Genomic DNA, 16,361 nt, shown 5'->3' on the forward strand with positions numbered 1-16,361 from the left:
CTATTATCTGCTTCAAAAATCTGCCTGTGACAACTGTCTATTGAGAAGACGGCTGGTCTCCTGTCCAGGCAACTGCCTATAGAGGAGGCAGCTGGTCTCCTGTCCAGGCAACTGCCTATAGAGGAGGCAGCTGGTCTCCTGTCCAGGCAACTGCCTATAGAGGAGTCAGCTGGTCTCCTGTCCAGGCAACTGCCTATAGAGGAGTTAGCTGGCACCTGTCCAGGCAACTGCCTATAGAGGAGTCAGCTGGTCTCCTGTGCAGGCAACTGCCTATAAAGGAGTCAGCTGGTCTCCGGTCCAGGCAACCGCCTATAGAGAAGTCAGCTGGTCTCCTGTCCAGGCAACTGCCTATAGAGGAGTCAGCTGGCACCTGTCCAGGCAACTGCCTATAGAGGAGTCAGCTGGCACCTGTCCAGGCAACTGCCTATAGAGAAGTCAGCTGGTCTCCTGTGCAGGCAACTGCCTATAGAGAAGTCAGCTGGTCTCCTGTCCAGGCAACTGTCTATAGAGACGTCAGCTGGTCTCCTGTGCAGGCAACTGCCTATAGAGGAGTCAGCTGGTCTCCTGTGCAGGCAACTGCCTATAGAGGATTCAGCTAGTCTCCTTTCCAGGCAACTGCCTATAGAAAAGTCAGCTGGTCTCCTGTCCAGGCAACTGGCTATAGAGGAGTCAGCTGGTCTCCTGTCCAGGCAACTGACTATAGAGACGTCAGCTGGTCTCCAGTCCAGGCAACTGCCTATAGAGACGTCAGCTGGTCTCCTGTCGAGGCAACTGCCTATAGAGAAATGAGCTGGTCTCCTGTCGAGGCAACTGCCTATAGAGAAGTCAGCTGGTCTCCTGTCCAGGCAACTGCCTATAGAGAAGTCAGCTGGTCTCCTGTCGAGAAAACTGCCTATAGAGAAGTCAGCTGGTCTCCTGTCCAGGCAACTGCCTATAGAGAAGTCAGCTGGTCTCCTGTCCTGGCAACTGCCTATAGAGAAGTCAGCTGGTCTCCTGTCCAGGCAACTGCCTATAGAGAAGTCAGCTGGTCTCCTGTCCTGGCAACTGCCTATAGAGAAGTCAGCTGGTCTCCTGTCGAGAAAACTGCCTGTGTATAAATGTGTCAAATCCCCCCGCCCGTGTGCATTTATACATTACCTGTCCTATGTCGCTCACTGCGCGGTGCTCAACCATCTTCCGCTTTCGCTCCTCCATTTGTGTGTCACGCGCTGCCGGCGCGTGTAGCACAACTGGAAGAGAAAAAGCAGAAGCCGGATGAGCACCGTGCGGTGGGCGACATAGGACAGGCTATGTATAAATGCACACGGGGGGCACATTTTATACACTAGGGGGAACAGCGCCAGGGGTTTAGTCACATTCGTCACTTGACCTGATATCGCTCACTGTTACTGCCTCGTACCCGATTGACCACAACGGCCCAGCATCTTACAAAATGCCTGATCGATACATGCGACCAATTTCAGCCCGAAATTGTTTGCATTGTCAATCGCGCATGCTTTTGGAGCCACCAGTTTTCATCCGATTCTATTACTTTCTTTTTATGTGTATTTATGCAAAGCTTTTTTTTTTTCGTTTTCCTTGTAAACCTCACCATATCAATATTTTATTTTAATTTTAACAGTATGTAAAATAAGGATTATTTGAGCAGAGACCGTAAAACATTCAAGTACTGATGAGACAAAAGAAGACACACGGACACGGGAGCCCGATCTGGTGTAGTATCACCAGATATAAAGTAAATGTGAAAATATACTCTTAAAGATGGGTTGCTCCCTGAGGCCACCACTCGTATGGGAATGTAGGGAAAACCCATCCCCCACTCGGCCTTTTGGAAAGGATTTTGGTCGCTGTTACAAAGAATATTTTACCTGCAGATCCTGCGAGGTGAAGGTCCTACAGCCATAGGGTACATAAAAATGAGTTGGAAAAGGTGCAGGAGGCGCCCAATTGAAGAAAAAAGTAGCAAGGTTTAATAATTAGGATAAAACATGACTCAAAAAGAGTTTAAGATAAAAAGGGGGTTCCAATTTATTAGGTTATAGCAAGCACAGTGACAACACGTTTCTCGGCGTAAGCTGCTTCATCGGGTCAAATACGTGGCGAAAGGGTATAGTGCCAGTCGGAAGCGCCTCGCAATACCTTATCAGTACTATACCCTTTCGGCATGTATTTGACCTAAGGAAGCAGCTTACGCCGAGAAACACGTTGTCACTGTGCTTGCTATAACCTAATAAATTGGAACCCCCTTTATCTTTTGAGTCATGTTTTATTCTACTAATTAATAAACATTGTTACTTGGTTTCTTCAATTGGGTGCCTCCTACACCTTACCCAGTAAAACATTCAAACTACTTTGTAAATATTTAAATATAAAACCATGGGATATCTAAAAAAAAATAGTTTTAGGAGTAGAAGGATAAATACAATTGTCAATTGATATCTCATCAGTTTATTTTCACCTCGTGTTCATTTTAATGGCACGCGTTATAACCTTGCTTACCCATCCACCCCACAAGGATGCAAACAGTTGGAATGGGAGTGGACAAGCCTCTGATGGTCAATGAGTTAGTGCAGGTGTGGAAATAAGTAACACGTGTTCCTGCTGTGAGGAGCTAATTACAGGGAGAGGAAAATACTCAGGAACTCTAGAGTACAGATTACAGGTTTGAAATTTGTCTGTTGGTTTTGCAAATTTATAGCTGTCAGTTGGAATAGAAAGTCAGTGCAACTTTTTGCAACACTGCAGTAAGTTTATAAAAAGTGGAAATTCTCCAAAATGATTTGAAACATCAATTTGTGTGTATCCTCTCTCCAGGCTTCCCTCAGCATACAGTGGGCTCCCTGTCTGATCAAGACGCAAAGCCCTCTTTCAGCATGGCGTATGTATTACAACTTTTTGCTTATGAATTGTGTTTTGCTTTCTGTAACTCCTGAAAAACTCTTAAGGCCCCGTTCACATCACAAACGCGGATGGCCACGCATGCGGAACGCAACGTATGCGAACGCACGCCATCCGCGTTTGTGTGCGTTGCGTGGCTGATCCCATCACTGAAAAGTGAATGGGACAGCCACGCGTTTTTGCAAAAAATGCGTGCAGCATGCGTTCCCGGACCGCACAGGTCCGGAACGCATGCAGTGTGAACATCAGACAGTGCACTCTATGCACTGTCTGATATCGTGCGTGTCGGCCACCTGCACGCGTTTCCAAAACGCGGCTGGAAACGCGTGCAGTGTGAACGGGGCCTAAGGGCCTATTTCCACTACACGTGGATTCTGGATACAGAAAACTGACTAACTTCTTGCTGCACCCCCTCCTTTTGTGTCATCAACCTCTCCGTCTAGATTGTAAGCCTTTGGCAGGGCCCTCTCCCCTGGGGTTCCATACTTGACTGTGTGCACTTTACCCAGAATTTGGAACTTGTTACCACTACCACTCCAGTTTATGATCTGGCATTGTACTACTGTCTGCATTGTGTTGTGTATCTTTTTGCTATTACCTGTATTGTATCTATTGTCTATTACCTGTATTGTTCTGTCACCCCTGTTATCATTGTCTGTAACCTTATTTATTGTACAGCGCTGCGTAATATGTTGGCGCTATATAAATCTAATAATAATCCAATGAATGCCTATGGGAAATCTGCATCCGAAAAATCGCATTTAGTGGAAACAGGCCCATAGGCTTTCATTGGAGTTTTTCTGCATCCAGAATCCACGTGTAGTGGAAACAGGCCCTTACCATAGCTTTTCAGGGAATTGTGGTACAGCTGGATAGTGCTGGAATGGGAGGATTTGTATGCTGTCAAAATTCTGCATAGGTTATCAGCCTAGGCTAAACATCACTGGGAGGGCGGGGCTATATTCAATATAGAGCAATATATAGATCTAGTGTTTCTGATGCTAAAGCAGGACAATTACCATAAAACTGGGTCTCCTGAATAATTTTCTGCATTCTGCTATGTGTTACTACAGTGTCTCTAACAGTATTTTGTGAATTTAGGCTGTCTGTTTATTCAGTCTCTTTATATAGAACCCAATGAGGTCAGGGCTCTGTGAGGGCCATACTGTTACTTCTATATCTTCTTTCCACTAAATATAGTTCTATATGACTTTCACGTATGTTCGGGTTTATTGTCAGAATGGATTTGGAATATATTCATATTCCATATACCTCTGTGAATGGTATTGCTTCTGATCTACTTCCTTTTCCCAGCAATGTGGAAACCATTTATTCTGACCACATTCCAGGCTGTATGTGCAGAATGCTGCCCCAGACATGGAAGAGACCTCTCCCATGCTTCACTGTTTATTGTTAAAAAGATATCTGGTCTTTCCCATTAACCACTTGCCGACCGCGCACTCATACCACGCGTTGGCAAAGTGGCAGCTGCAGGACCAGCGACGCAGTTCTGCGCCGCCGGCTGCAGGCTAATTAATCAGGAAGCAGCTGCTCGCGCGAGTGGCTGCTTCCTGTCAATTCACAGCGGGGGGGCTCCGTGAATAGCCTGCGGGCCGCCGATCGCGGCTCGCAGGCTAAATGTAAACACAAGCGGAAATAATCCGCTTTGTTTACATTTGTACAACGCTGCTAACAGTAGTACCAGATCAGCGATCCCCGGCCAATCAGCGGCCGGGGATCGCTGTCACATGACAGGCAGGAGCCTGTTAGAGGCTGCACAGGACAGATCCGTTCCTGTGCAGCCTCGGATCTCCGGGGAAGGGAGGGAGGAGAGGGAGGGGGGGAAAATCTCGCCGCGGAGGGGGGCTTTGAGGTGCCCCCTCCCCAACACCGAGGCAGGCAGGAGCAATCAGACCCCCCCAGCAAATCATCCCCCTAGTGGGGAAAAAAGGGGGGCGATCTGGTCGCTCTGCCTGCACCTTGATCTGTGCTGGGGGCTGTAGAGCCCACCCAGCACAGATCAGCTAAAACAGCGCTGGTCCTTAAGGGGGGGTAAAGGCTGGGTCATGAAGTGGTTAAGGTGCCGCTACATCTAGCGATTTTGGCAGTTGATCAACCAAGAGATAGGTCTCTCTCTGATCGGACAAAGGTCTGTTGGCTGCTTGTATACCACAGGCCGATTCCCTATCAAGTAAGATGTTTTTGCTTTCTACACCGGCCTTACAAAAAGGACTTGTAATGCCTACAGCTAATACAGAATACTGCTGCCAAACTTTTAACCAACCAACCCCGTCACTGCCACATAACACTGGTCCTGCACTCGCTTCACTGGCAACCTATAAAATGACGGATTCTATTCAAGATCGGCCTACTGACATTTAAATCACTACATAATCTGGGCCCAGGATACATGAAAGAAATGTTTCAGCTGCGCAGCAATCCCCGCATTCTCAGATCCACAGGTTCTACTAATCTTGTCATACCCAGAGTCCATCTGGAAACTTTTGGTCCCACAGCCTCTGACATGCTGCTCCCACATTATGGAACTCCTTACCTCAGCAGATCAAGACAGCTCCATCTCTGGACGTGTTTAAATCGAGACTGAAAACCCACCTGTTCAGTTTGTCATTTGCAGAAATATAATTTTTGTTGTGTGAATACTTGACCCTACTACCAACGACTGAATCTGAGAGAGCCTAAGCACTTTGAGTCCTATGTGAGAAAAGCGCTATAGAAATGCTATTGTTATTGTTAAGGGTGGCCATGTGTCGACACAAAAGATATTGACCATGTTAGATTTTCAATGGGAATTTCTTTTTTAGAGACTTTGCCCTCCAAAGGGAAACCATTACATCCGTTTGTGGTGACAGAGTTAACGCTCACCAGTGTATCTGGCTCAGACTTGAGAGAAGACCACACACTTGTTGTCAGACGTGCTGTTAAGGTGCCCAAACACTATGCAATTTTCCCAGGAGATTTACTGTTATATCTAGGGTTGTGAAGTCAGTACAAAAAACTTCCAACTCAGACTCCTCAGTTTATGAAACCTCTGACTCCGGGTACCCAAAATTGCTTCGACTCCGACTCCTTAGTCTATTACTTACCAGGGGTGTGGATTTTGTCCAAAATCATCTGACTCCGACTCCTCATTTTATGAAATCACCAACTCCGACTCCGGGTACCCAAAATTGCTCCGACTCCTCGACTCTGACTCCACAGCCCTGGTTATAACTATAAAAGCCTAGGCACACTCATGTTGCTCTGTAACGCAAGTGGGCGTGCACTTTACAGAAACGCACAGCCACCTGTGTTGCTATTTGTTCCAGAGTTGACCCCATTTAGCTACATTGAGTGGAACAGCCCTGTGTTGCACTGTTAATAAGTGTGCCCATCAGACAGAGCAGTCTATGGAGTGTTTGTTGTCCATGCATATCACACACTGAGATGTGTCACTGAAATCAGCTTAGACAAGACAAATAAGGGCCTGTCTCCACTCCTCAGTTTTTCTGTGGGTCAGTTTTTCTTCATGAGTTGTCTGACAGTTTTGCATTACTGTGAATTGCTTTTCTGCATGTGAAAAATGCATTCTAGTGTGAACTAGCTCATGGATTAAAATGTACGTCGTGACGTCATAGGGGACTCCGATCCACCCCACAGCGCTGCCTGGCACTGATTGGCCAGGCAGCGCACGGGGTCTGGGGGGGGGCGCCGCGACGCGATGAATAGCGGCGGATCGGCGGGTAGCGGCGCCGATCGCATTGCACACGCAGCTAGCAAAGTGCTAGTTGCGTGTAGCAAAAAAAAAATTATGCAAATCGGCCCAGCGGGGGCCTGAGCGGTGCCTTCCCGCCAGGGAGGTTAATAGATACAAGCTAACCATTACATTCTTTTTGAAGGCATCCTTAATGTATTCTTAATATTTTGTGTAAAACGTTGGTGTATTGCTATATAACTGTTGACTGGTTTCTTTTTATTTTATTTATGTACTTACTTTTTTATGTTTTGTCTTAGCCATCTGGACAGTAATAATGAGCCAGGTCTAACGTTGGGAGGTTACTTCTGTCCACAGTGTAAAGCAAAATACTCAGAACTTCCTGTGGAGTGCAAAGTCTGTCGTGAGTATATGGAGACTCATTAATTCACATTTATTCCAACCCTAGCAAAATACACGTCTCTGATTCTACTTGAAATTAGGTTCCAAAATGACTTTCACACTTACCACTTGGTCCTGGTCCTCCATCATCAGGCTATTGTTGAGCTGGTCTAAGACACAACCCGCTTCACCCACAGAGCTATGGCACTCACGTAACACAGTGCTTCTTTTATGGGAGTCGCCATGGGGTCATCACTTTGGAACTTAACGAGTACATTTTTTTGGGGGGTGTAGCTATAAAGACGGCGTTATTAAAAATGGGTGCAAGATATTGCTGTTAGAAGTATATAGCTAAAATTACCATGATTTTACTATCTTCTGATATATATATATAAAGTTTTACTGATATTCTACTATCCCCTTTGTTAACCTATTCTCAACCCCTTCGTTCATCTATGCCTAACACTAACCTGCCCCCGACTTACTCCTAGCACCAACCCCACATAGTGGTTGTGTTAGAATCTAGGTTTCTTATTCAGAAACTCTGATAATCCCGTTTAAGCAGTTCAGCACTATTATGATCTGAGGTGGTTGCGGAGTTGCGTTCCACGTTGCTTCCTCCTGCCGGCTTGGAAAGAGATAGCATTGTAGTCACATGAAGCGGGATGTGGAACACATCTCCATGACTCTCTCCGATTGTAATGGTGCTGAACTGCTTCGGATGGTGTTATCCAGGTTTCCTTATAAGTAATCCCAGATTCGAACAACACTACCCTCCTACCTACAGCTAACTCTAACCCCGCCTCTATAGAGTGGACAAAATAACCGCTATGCTGTATTTCTATCCGCTACAGAGTTTTGCTACATCAGCAGGACATTTTAGTGCTTAAAATAGTCTCTATGAGGCTCTGCACTGTTGATACATTGTTCTGCTACAATATTGCAGAACTCTCCTTTTCAGTTCCACAATTTACATCTGTTGCTGCTAATTCAATGGGCGACTATGCCAGCACTCATTTCTTGTGGCCGCAATCGTGCCTAAATAACCGTGTACTGTTTTTAGTACTCGATCAGCCGTGTGTTAAAGTGAATGGGAACCCATTTATAAATAAAAAAGTCAGATACTAAGGAGAGGGAGGCTCTGGGTCCCATAGAGCTTTCCCTCTACTCCCGGCCGGAGGGAGGCTTCGGAAATGATTCGGGAGCCCGAGTGCTCCCGAAGAAGGGCCGCTCTACACTGCGCCCTCTATGAAGCACTCGCACGTGCGCAGTATGGAGCCGCCTGTCTTCGGGAGGACTCTGCTCCCGAAGACTTCCGAAGTCCCCGCGGCAGGGGATTTTAACGTGGGATCCTGCGCAGCACCGAGGGCACTGGGAGAGGAGAGGGAAGGCTCATTAGGACTCTAGCCTTCCTTCTCCTTAGGTGAGTATCTGACTTTTTTTTACTTAACCCCCCTGGCATTACAATAAAATCTTCTGGGGGGGAGGGGGAGGATTGCAGCACTTAAATGTATTTATTTATTTATTTTTTTAAATCATGTAGCTAGCTACATGAAAGCCACTGTGCAGCGGCATCCGCCCACCCCTTCCGATCGCCTCCGGCGATCAGAGCAAACAGGAAATCCCGTTCAGAATTGGATTTCCTGTTTGGCTTTCCCCGTCGCCTTGGCAACGATCGGGATGACGTCATCCACGTCATGGCATCTGGGGGAGTCCCGATCCACCCCTTAGCGCTGCCTGGCGGTGATTGGCCAGGCTGCGCAAGGGGTCTGGGGGCGGTGCGGCGGGTAGCGGTGAATCGGCGGCGATCGGGCAGTACACGCAGCTAGCAAAGTGCTAGCTGCGTGTAACAAAAAAAAATTATGCAAATCGACGCACCAGGGCCTGAGAAATCCTCCGCGGCGGCTTACCTCAAACTCAGTTCGAGATAACCGCCAAGGAGGTTAATCATGGATTCCCATTAGCTTTAAAGAGGAGCTGTTAGGTATAAGGTCTCAGAGAAAATAAACCCATATATCAGTAGCTAAAGATTGGCTGTACTTACATTACATATGCATTTCACTGTCCACGTTTGTACTTCACAGAATTTTTATATAGTATATGCAGAGATTGATGCTCCTGACAGCTCATGGCAGGTTCCATGTTTTCTGTCAAATGTGTCGTCATGTCCTGCCTGCTTCCTGATCACAGAAAAGCTCCTACTGAATAACACAGTGTGCAGTGAATATTAATGAGCCATGTGGCTAGGAACAATAGCTGACTCCTGCAGTGTACTCTGCCCGGAGATTTATCAGTGCTACGCGCTGGACTGATTACAAGCTGCTGTAACGTCTCATTAGCAGCCGAGGGGAGGGCCCCAGAATGCTTTGCAGTATAGTATGCGGCTTGCGTCCTCTAATGCTGGGAATACACGTTTCGTTTTTGCCTTCGTTTTAGCCTTCGTTTCGATTGTGCCTTTTGTCCTTTTCGTTCCCGAAATAATCGAACGTACGGTTAATATCACCACCCACGGTTTCGTTTTTTTTTTCGATTCTGATGGTTTTGTTTTTCCAATGATCGAAGGCTGCAAAGAAACGAAACGAAAATCCCTTTTTACAGGGACGGACTAACATAAACGAACATATAATCGATCTGAACAGCCATCAAGCCTACCAATGGCTCGATTAGATGGATAAAGAGAGATAATATCAAACATGTTCGATCACTAGTCGTTCGTTTTTGGGTTCTATTAATCGAAACTATAATGAGATTATGACTATTTTCACATACGTTTTCAACACTCGATTCGTTTACTGAACGAATCGAAGGCTAAAACGAAGGCAAAAACGAAACGTGTATTCCCAGCATTAGGTCTAACAGCTTTTCTGATAAGCACACATCAAAGGTAAAAGAGATTTTTATCTTCACTAATGCCTTTTTGGCTTCCTTCTAAACTGTTTAACACAGGAGAATAGAGGTTTAAATTAGCTTCTGCAGCCTGACAGTTACTCTTTAAGAGTAGTTCTTAGACTGACTGTCCTTTTTCAAGCATGGAACTTCACTGCTAAATGTTGCTATAAAACCTGATCATTCTTCTGTTGAGCCATTCACTCTAAAAAATTTAAATAAATGAAACTGACTGTAAAAACAACTGGCCTTGCTTGTGCTGTAGTCAGGGAAATAGGAGTGAAATTTACTAGCAACTGTGATGGGATAATATTCCGCATTTGTCATTTTATGTTGAGCTACTGTACAGCCTCACACTATTTTATAATTGTTTTTACCCTGTTCTTCATTTTTTCCTTTAGGCCTTACCTTAGTGTCCGCTCCACATTTGGCGAGGTCATATCATCATCTTTTTCCATTGGATGCTTTCAAAGAAATTCCCCTTGAAGAATATGAAGGCGAAAAGTATGTTTTTATATCATGCTTCAACAGTAAATGTAACCTTTCCAAAATGAAAGGCTGGGCTAGAGTCCAGAGCAACAAGGTGGTTACATAAATAAAACCATAAAGCAATGGTGTTATTTTCCCTGCTAAATGTAATATTACGAGGAATACATAATAACTGAACACTGCAGTGAAGAGATATCTTAATCTTTATTGGGCATTCTTGTTGTTTGTACTTCCAATGGGTGACTGCACCAGATCTGACTGAATATATTTACGTTTTAGGTGGACTCGACTGACCATCTATAAAAGTAATTATTGAGAGTTGTATTGTGCTTGGTCAGATGTCTTCTGAAGTATGTAGCCGACTTTAGGGCTTTTTTACACTATGCAATGTAAGTGGCAGCACACTGCAGTGCAGCCCGGCGCAGTGTAGTGCAGGGCTGCCCTATTCAGTATAACTCAACACATTCATGTGTCTCTGCTCATTGAAGTGCAACAGTCTAAATTCTGTTTGATCACTCCATGCTAATGTGTAGAAGCACTACTGAAGAAAACACAGAAGCCTTGCCTACAGCAGTTTAAGGAAGCCACACTGCTCTGCATTGTGGAAAGTTACATAGTTAGTTGGGTTGAAAAAAGACATATGCCCATTGAGTTCAACCAGAACACAAAGTACACCACCAGCCCGCTCCCTCACATATCCCTGTTGTTCTAGTAAACAAATCTTTAAGCCCTCCACATTCTCTGCATTTGTCAACCTTAATGATCGTTACTGCATTGCTAGGGAGATATTAGGGTGACAGCGCTGTACAGAAACGCTGTTTGGCTATTTATTTATTTATAAAGCGCCAACATATTACGCAGCGCTGGACATTAGTTTACAGACAATATTTAGGGGTGACATTCAGCAATAGGACAATACAGGAATACAAGAAAACCAGATCACACAGCATAGTATGAGCATAAGGTAATGCTTAGTCAGTCACTGGATGGGAGCATGGCAAGTTAGGCAAGTTGAGTTCACTCAAATCCATAGCATGGGTGCACAGTAAGGGAGGTGCATGATCAGATAGGACACAAAAGGAGGAGGACCCTGCCCAAAGGGAAGGGACACGAAAGGTAGGGGACCAGAATTCGGCTGCGGGTTTAGAGCACTTGTGAGGGGTGGTAGGCCAGAGTGAAAAGGCGCTAAGGAGTTTTGAGGCAAAGGGGAGGAGGGAGATAAGGCGGTAGTAGGAGGGTAGAGAGGGGTCGAGGGAGGCTTTCTTGAGCAGGGGGTAGTACAGTGGCCTGCTTGAAGTCTGAGGGGAAGATGCCTGTGGATAGGGAGAGGTTAAACAGGGTTGTGAGGACTGGGGCCAAATTCATGAAGTGAGGCTGGAGTAAATCAGAAGGGATCGGATCAAGGGAGGAGGTAGTGATATGGGAAGTCTGCAGTAGGTGGTTGACTTCCTCAGTGGTAGTAGGAGTGAAGGAGGTGAGGGAAGGATAGGGTGGAGGAGGAGCTGGATGGGATGGGAGGGGGTGGGAGGTAAAGATTGGATATTTCCTGACAGATGGAGACAATTTTGTTGATGAAGTGGGTGGTTAAATCTGTGGCAGAGAGGGAGGAAACGGAGGGGGGGGGGGGGGGGGGGGAGGGGTTAAGCAGGGAGTTGAAAGCGGCAAAAATCTGAACCCTGTATACTGTTAGTGGAGAGGGGGAGGTGGGACAACAGGGTGGCACACAATCAAGTTGCTTCCAGTGTTTGGGTAAGTACAGACACAGTGGCCCTTGTTGGTCGCTTGCTGTTTAGTTATTTGGCAGGATGAATCAATGAGCAGTGTTATGTTTATGTTGCGGGGGTTGGAAGGATGAGGTTAGCTGTACCCATAAAAGACTCTATAGCATGTGAATAAGGCTTTACTGTTTAACCACTTCACCTTTACAATTTATTCTCCCTTACATCTGTAGCAAAATGAATGTTATGAGATAATGAATTGTATCTGTAGTACGCATAATAAATTCAACATAAGTAACACAGATATTAGTCTAATATTTTTATTTTCAGTTGTATAGCTTTATTTATAACATTGCAACAGGCTGTCACAGATGCAGATGTATTTTAACTGTAATTAAAGCAGAGTTAATGACCCTTTGAACTTTTCTGCAGTAAAACCTTATGTCTCTCACTGCTTCTTGGCTGTTTAAAGCGGACCTGAACTCAGAATGTCCTCTCTGCGTTAAAAGATATGCAACAGCATAATAACCTTTAAACAAAACTACTAGACTAGCTCTTTTGCATAGAGAACTCCTCAAGTTTTTTTAACTCTTCCTGTACTGGAAAACAATGAAACTTATAATCCGTACTACACATACAATTCATTATCTCATAAGTTTATTTTCGCTACAGATTTACTTGTATGTATTGTCTTTTAAATTCTGTCACTTTGGTTCTTTTTTCCAAGTGTCTTATTTTGGTAACTATGATCCACCTTTTGCGCAATTTTCAATTTTCGATTTTATTTGATTAGCCGCACCCAGGCTATGCATATACATAGGTTAGGATTTAGTTAGTGTTAGGCCCCTCCCATGGAGGATCGACTTCTTCGCAGTGGGAGGGACGAGTACTTAATAGGTTGCATGCAAGCTGTTACAGGAAACCAACATCCTCCTCTAGTGGTAGACAGGTCATGTGTATGCTCGGTGTGTATTCGACTCCACAAGTGGGGCTTGCACTCTTTTGCAGGTAGGCACTTGCCTGTTTTTAAGTAGCGCTGTTCATTTCCTTGCTATGTACTAACTATGGGAAGGAACAGAAAGGGTTAATGGGCTCATTATGGGTATAGATGTATTTTTTTATGTAAGTTTAAATGTATGCGCTAGATGTCCCCACACACACCATCTCCTGTCACCTCACAACCTGATTCACAGTGTTTTCAGGTAACAGTAAGTGAAAGCTTGTATCTAGTTACAAACTTTCACTGAATGAACATTGCCATTGGCTGCAGCAGTGATCATTCAATGATTCAAGCATCAGGCACTTTTATTGGCTTTGGGAACACGTTCCCTTTCACCAGTCAGTGTTCAAACTGGGTCAATCTCGAGTATAGTCATTGATCAAAGTTCGTATATCTACTGCCCTGGATGGTCGAGTTACATTTTAGGGGGCTTATATATATTGTACTATAGTTGGAAACTGGTTTAAAGGGAACCAGAGAGGAACGCTAGTTAAAAACAGAAAAAGCTTTTATACATACCTGGGGCTTCTTCCAGCCCCATACGCACGGATCGCTCCCACGCCGCCATCCACCGCTTCCTGTATCGGCGGTACCGGGTCCCGTCACTTCCGGCGGACGCGCCCAATTGTCCGCATCACAGGGGCTCCCTCCATACCCGTACGCATGCGGCTGCGCAGTATGGAGCCTCACGCGTACTTATATGGAGGAAGCCCCCTGTGATGCGGACAATTGGCTGCGTCTGCCGGCCGACTGGCGGTAATGACGGGACCCGGTACCGGCGGATCCAGGCAGCTGAGAATGGCGGCGTGGGAGCGATCCGTGCGTATGGGGCTAGAGGAAGCCCCAGGTATGTATACCAGCTTTCCCCCAACGTCTCTGGTTCCCTTTAAATATCAGAGGGTTTAGATTTCTGTAATTTTACTGTATGCTTTTGTTTTTATCATTGCTAATTGCTGTTGTTTTTATGGTAGAATTACATTATCTGACATAATTAGCTGTTTACTTTATATCACTTTTTTAAGATATTGCCGAGGCTGTGATGGTGAACTAAGAGATCAACAAGTAAGCATTTTAGATACAAAAGTAACAATAAAAATACTTCACTGACCTTCCACCACTCACCACTCACACTTCTATAGTAGTGTTTTATTGTTGTTTGTACCTGTTGGAGAGATCTAATTTCCTGTTGTGGTCACCCTGTCACTGGAACAAGGAGACTGGAACATTATTTTTGTCTATTTATGTGGCAATGACATCTTCCCCAGCATCTCACAAAGTGTATAGTCTTGTCATGAACTGTCCATCAGGGTAGCTTACAATCCTTCATACTACGATGCACGGCCTCCACCTCTACCAAAAAGGAAGCGAAAAAACCCTTGTGTCTTATATGCCAAATACAGGGAGTCCCCAACTTATGAACGCCTGCCGATGCGAACTGCCAACCAGCCGATGTCAGGGACTTCCTGTATTGTCCCCGTGTGTCCTCCTCCACTGCCCCTTTTTTCCTCTCCTCTCTGTGTGTCTACTTACCAGCTGCGGCACCCCCGGCTCACCCACAGACCTCTCCTCTCCCATACTGCTCCCTTAGTGCCAGCTCATGTTATCAGCAGAAGCCAGCACTAGGGGAGCAGCGTGGGAGAGGAGAGTTCTGTGATTACTGCTGGAGCCGATGGATCAAGTGAGCTGGTGCTGCTGCAGCTGGTAACTATACACGTGGAGGGGAGGGGACTCATGGGGCTGCAGAAGGGACACAAGGGAGACAGGACAAACATGGGGACAAAAGGACATACATGGGAGACACATATGAGGTACAAGGGGGACACAATACACAATTGGGGGAGAACATCTACAAAATGCTCCTGGACAATGGACGCACCAGGTTTAGTATTTTTTCCTGGTTTTTGCCCTCTAAACCTAGGTGTGTCATATAGTCTGGAGCATCTTATATGCCAAAAGATATTGGCCTCGATTCACTAACCGGCGCCAAGCCGGTTAGGAGGCCTTAACAGTTTGTGGGCGCAAACCACAGCGTTAGGTGGTTAGCGCCCACAGGACCACCCACATCGCACGCAGTGCAGCTGACCGGTAAAAGTGCGCGGTGCGGCGATAACGTCACACCCGCTGGCCTGTAAGCGGCGCATCAGGTGGCCCTGAATTGCCGCATTGATGCATCGTTTCGGGGGCACCCGATGCGCCGTTTACAGGCCAGCAGGTGCGACGTTATCGTGCACCGCGCACTATTACCGGACAGCCGCACTGTGCGAGATGTGGGTGGTCCTGTGCGCGATGTAGCTTTGCGCTGCTAATAATGCGCGCAAAGCTACATTTCGGACATTAAGTGGCTTTTCACTCCGGTGCTAACACTTAGCGTCGGTTAGTGAATCAAGCTTGTTTTGCTGTAGGACATGGTAAGTACACCTTTTAGTAACTCTCTTGTATGTCCGCTGCAGGTTTACATTTGCACCGTGTGTCAGTGTGTCTTCTGTGTGGAGTGTGACCTCTTCGTTCATGATTCCCTGCACTGCTGTCCTGGATGCATTCACACACAGCCAAATGCAGTATGACAACCGGCGACTGAAGGCTTTTATTGAGAAGCAATATGTGGACTGTGCTGCTATCATTGAGGACATTCACACTAGAGCTGTGTCTTCTCTAATTGTCTTATCTACTTGTGTTCTTTTCTAAAAGGAAGTAAACTGTTTTATATGAAATGTAAATCTGTTTTTGTTTTGTTTTTCTCATACTTTTAAATGTACATAATGTGGCACATGCATGTGCAGTTTCTCTTTCAATGTACAGGAAAAATCATGTAAATGGTTCCCCATCAGTGGTGATGATGGTGCAGATTTTTGCACTGTAGGTAAAGTTTATCACATGACGTGGGCATAGATTTATTTATTTAGGTTTTTAACGCTGTACTAGTACAATAAAGCAGATCTCTGGGGAACTTTGGAAATGGGTCGAAAAGACAGTCACGGCAGTTAAGCTGCGATGAAATTTGAGCACCAGTATGCCGCCAATGTAATATACCTGCTATAATAACAATGAATGACAATGCTGCCGCATACTGTCAAATGTAGAGGCAGCGCACCGGTTATGGGCATGCGGCCATTAAAATATCAGCATTGAGGGAAAATGTGGATGCTCACAGCGCCCTATAAATAGCAGGTGCTTACCCCTCACTGGGAAAGATGGGGGGGGGGGGGGGTCTTAAGAGTCTGGTGTGTGTGTGTGTGTGGGGGGGTCTTAAGGGCTTGGTGGGTGGGTGTTTGTGGGG

At 45.7% G+C, this 16,361-nt stretch overlaps 1 protein-coding gene across 2 annotated transcripts in view; it reads left to right on the forward strand.

The window, feature by feature from the left end:
* Positions 1–15,801, forward strand: part of LOC137527572 (general transcription factor IIH subunit 2) — a 59,076-nt gene extending 43,275 nt beyond the window's left edge. For both annotated transcript variants that reach the window (XM_068248155.1, XM_068248164.1), the window contains exons 12-16: positions 2,815–2,878; positions 6,910–7,013; positions 10,279–10,381; positions 14,107–14,146; positions 15,535–15,801. In XM_068248155.1, coding sequence (XP_068104256.1) covers positions 2,815–2,878; positions 6,910–7,013; positions 10,279–10,381; positions 14,107–14,146; positions 15,535–15,648 — 425 coding nt within the window. In that variant the 3' untranslated portion in view covers positions 15,649–15,801. The remainder of the gene's footprint in view (positions 1–2,814; positions 2,879–6,909; positions 7,014–10,278; positions 10,382–14,106; positions 14,147–15,534) is intronic.
* The last annotated feature ends 560 nt before the right edge of the window (positions 15,802–16,361 follow it).

This window comes from Hyperolius riggenbachi, chromosome 1 (assembly GCF_040937935.1).
Source record: "Hyperolius riggenbachi isolate aHypRig1 chromosome 1, aHypRig1.pri, whole genome shotgun sequence".
Lineage (NCBI taxonomy): Eukaryota > Metazoa > Chordata > Amphibia > Anura > Hyperoliidae > Hyperolius > Hyperolius riggenbachi.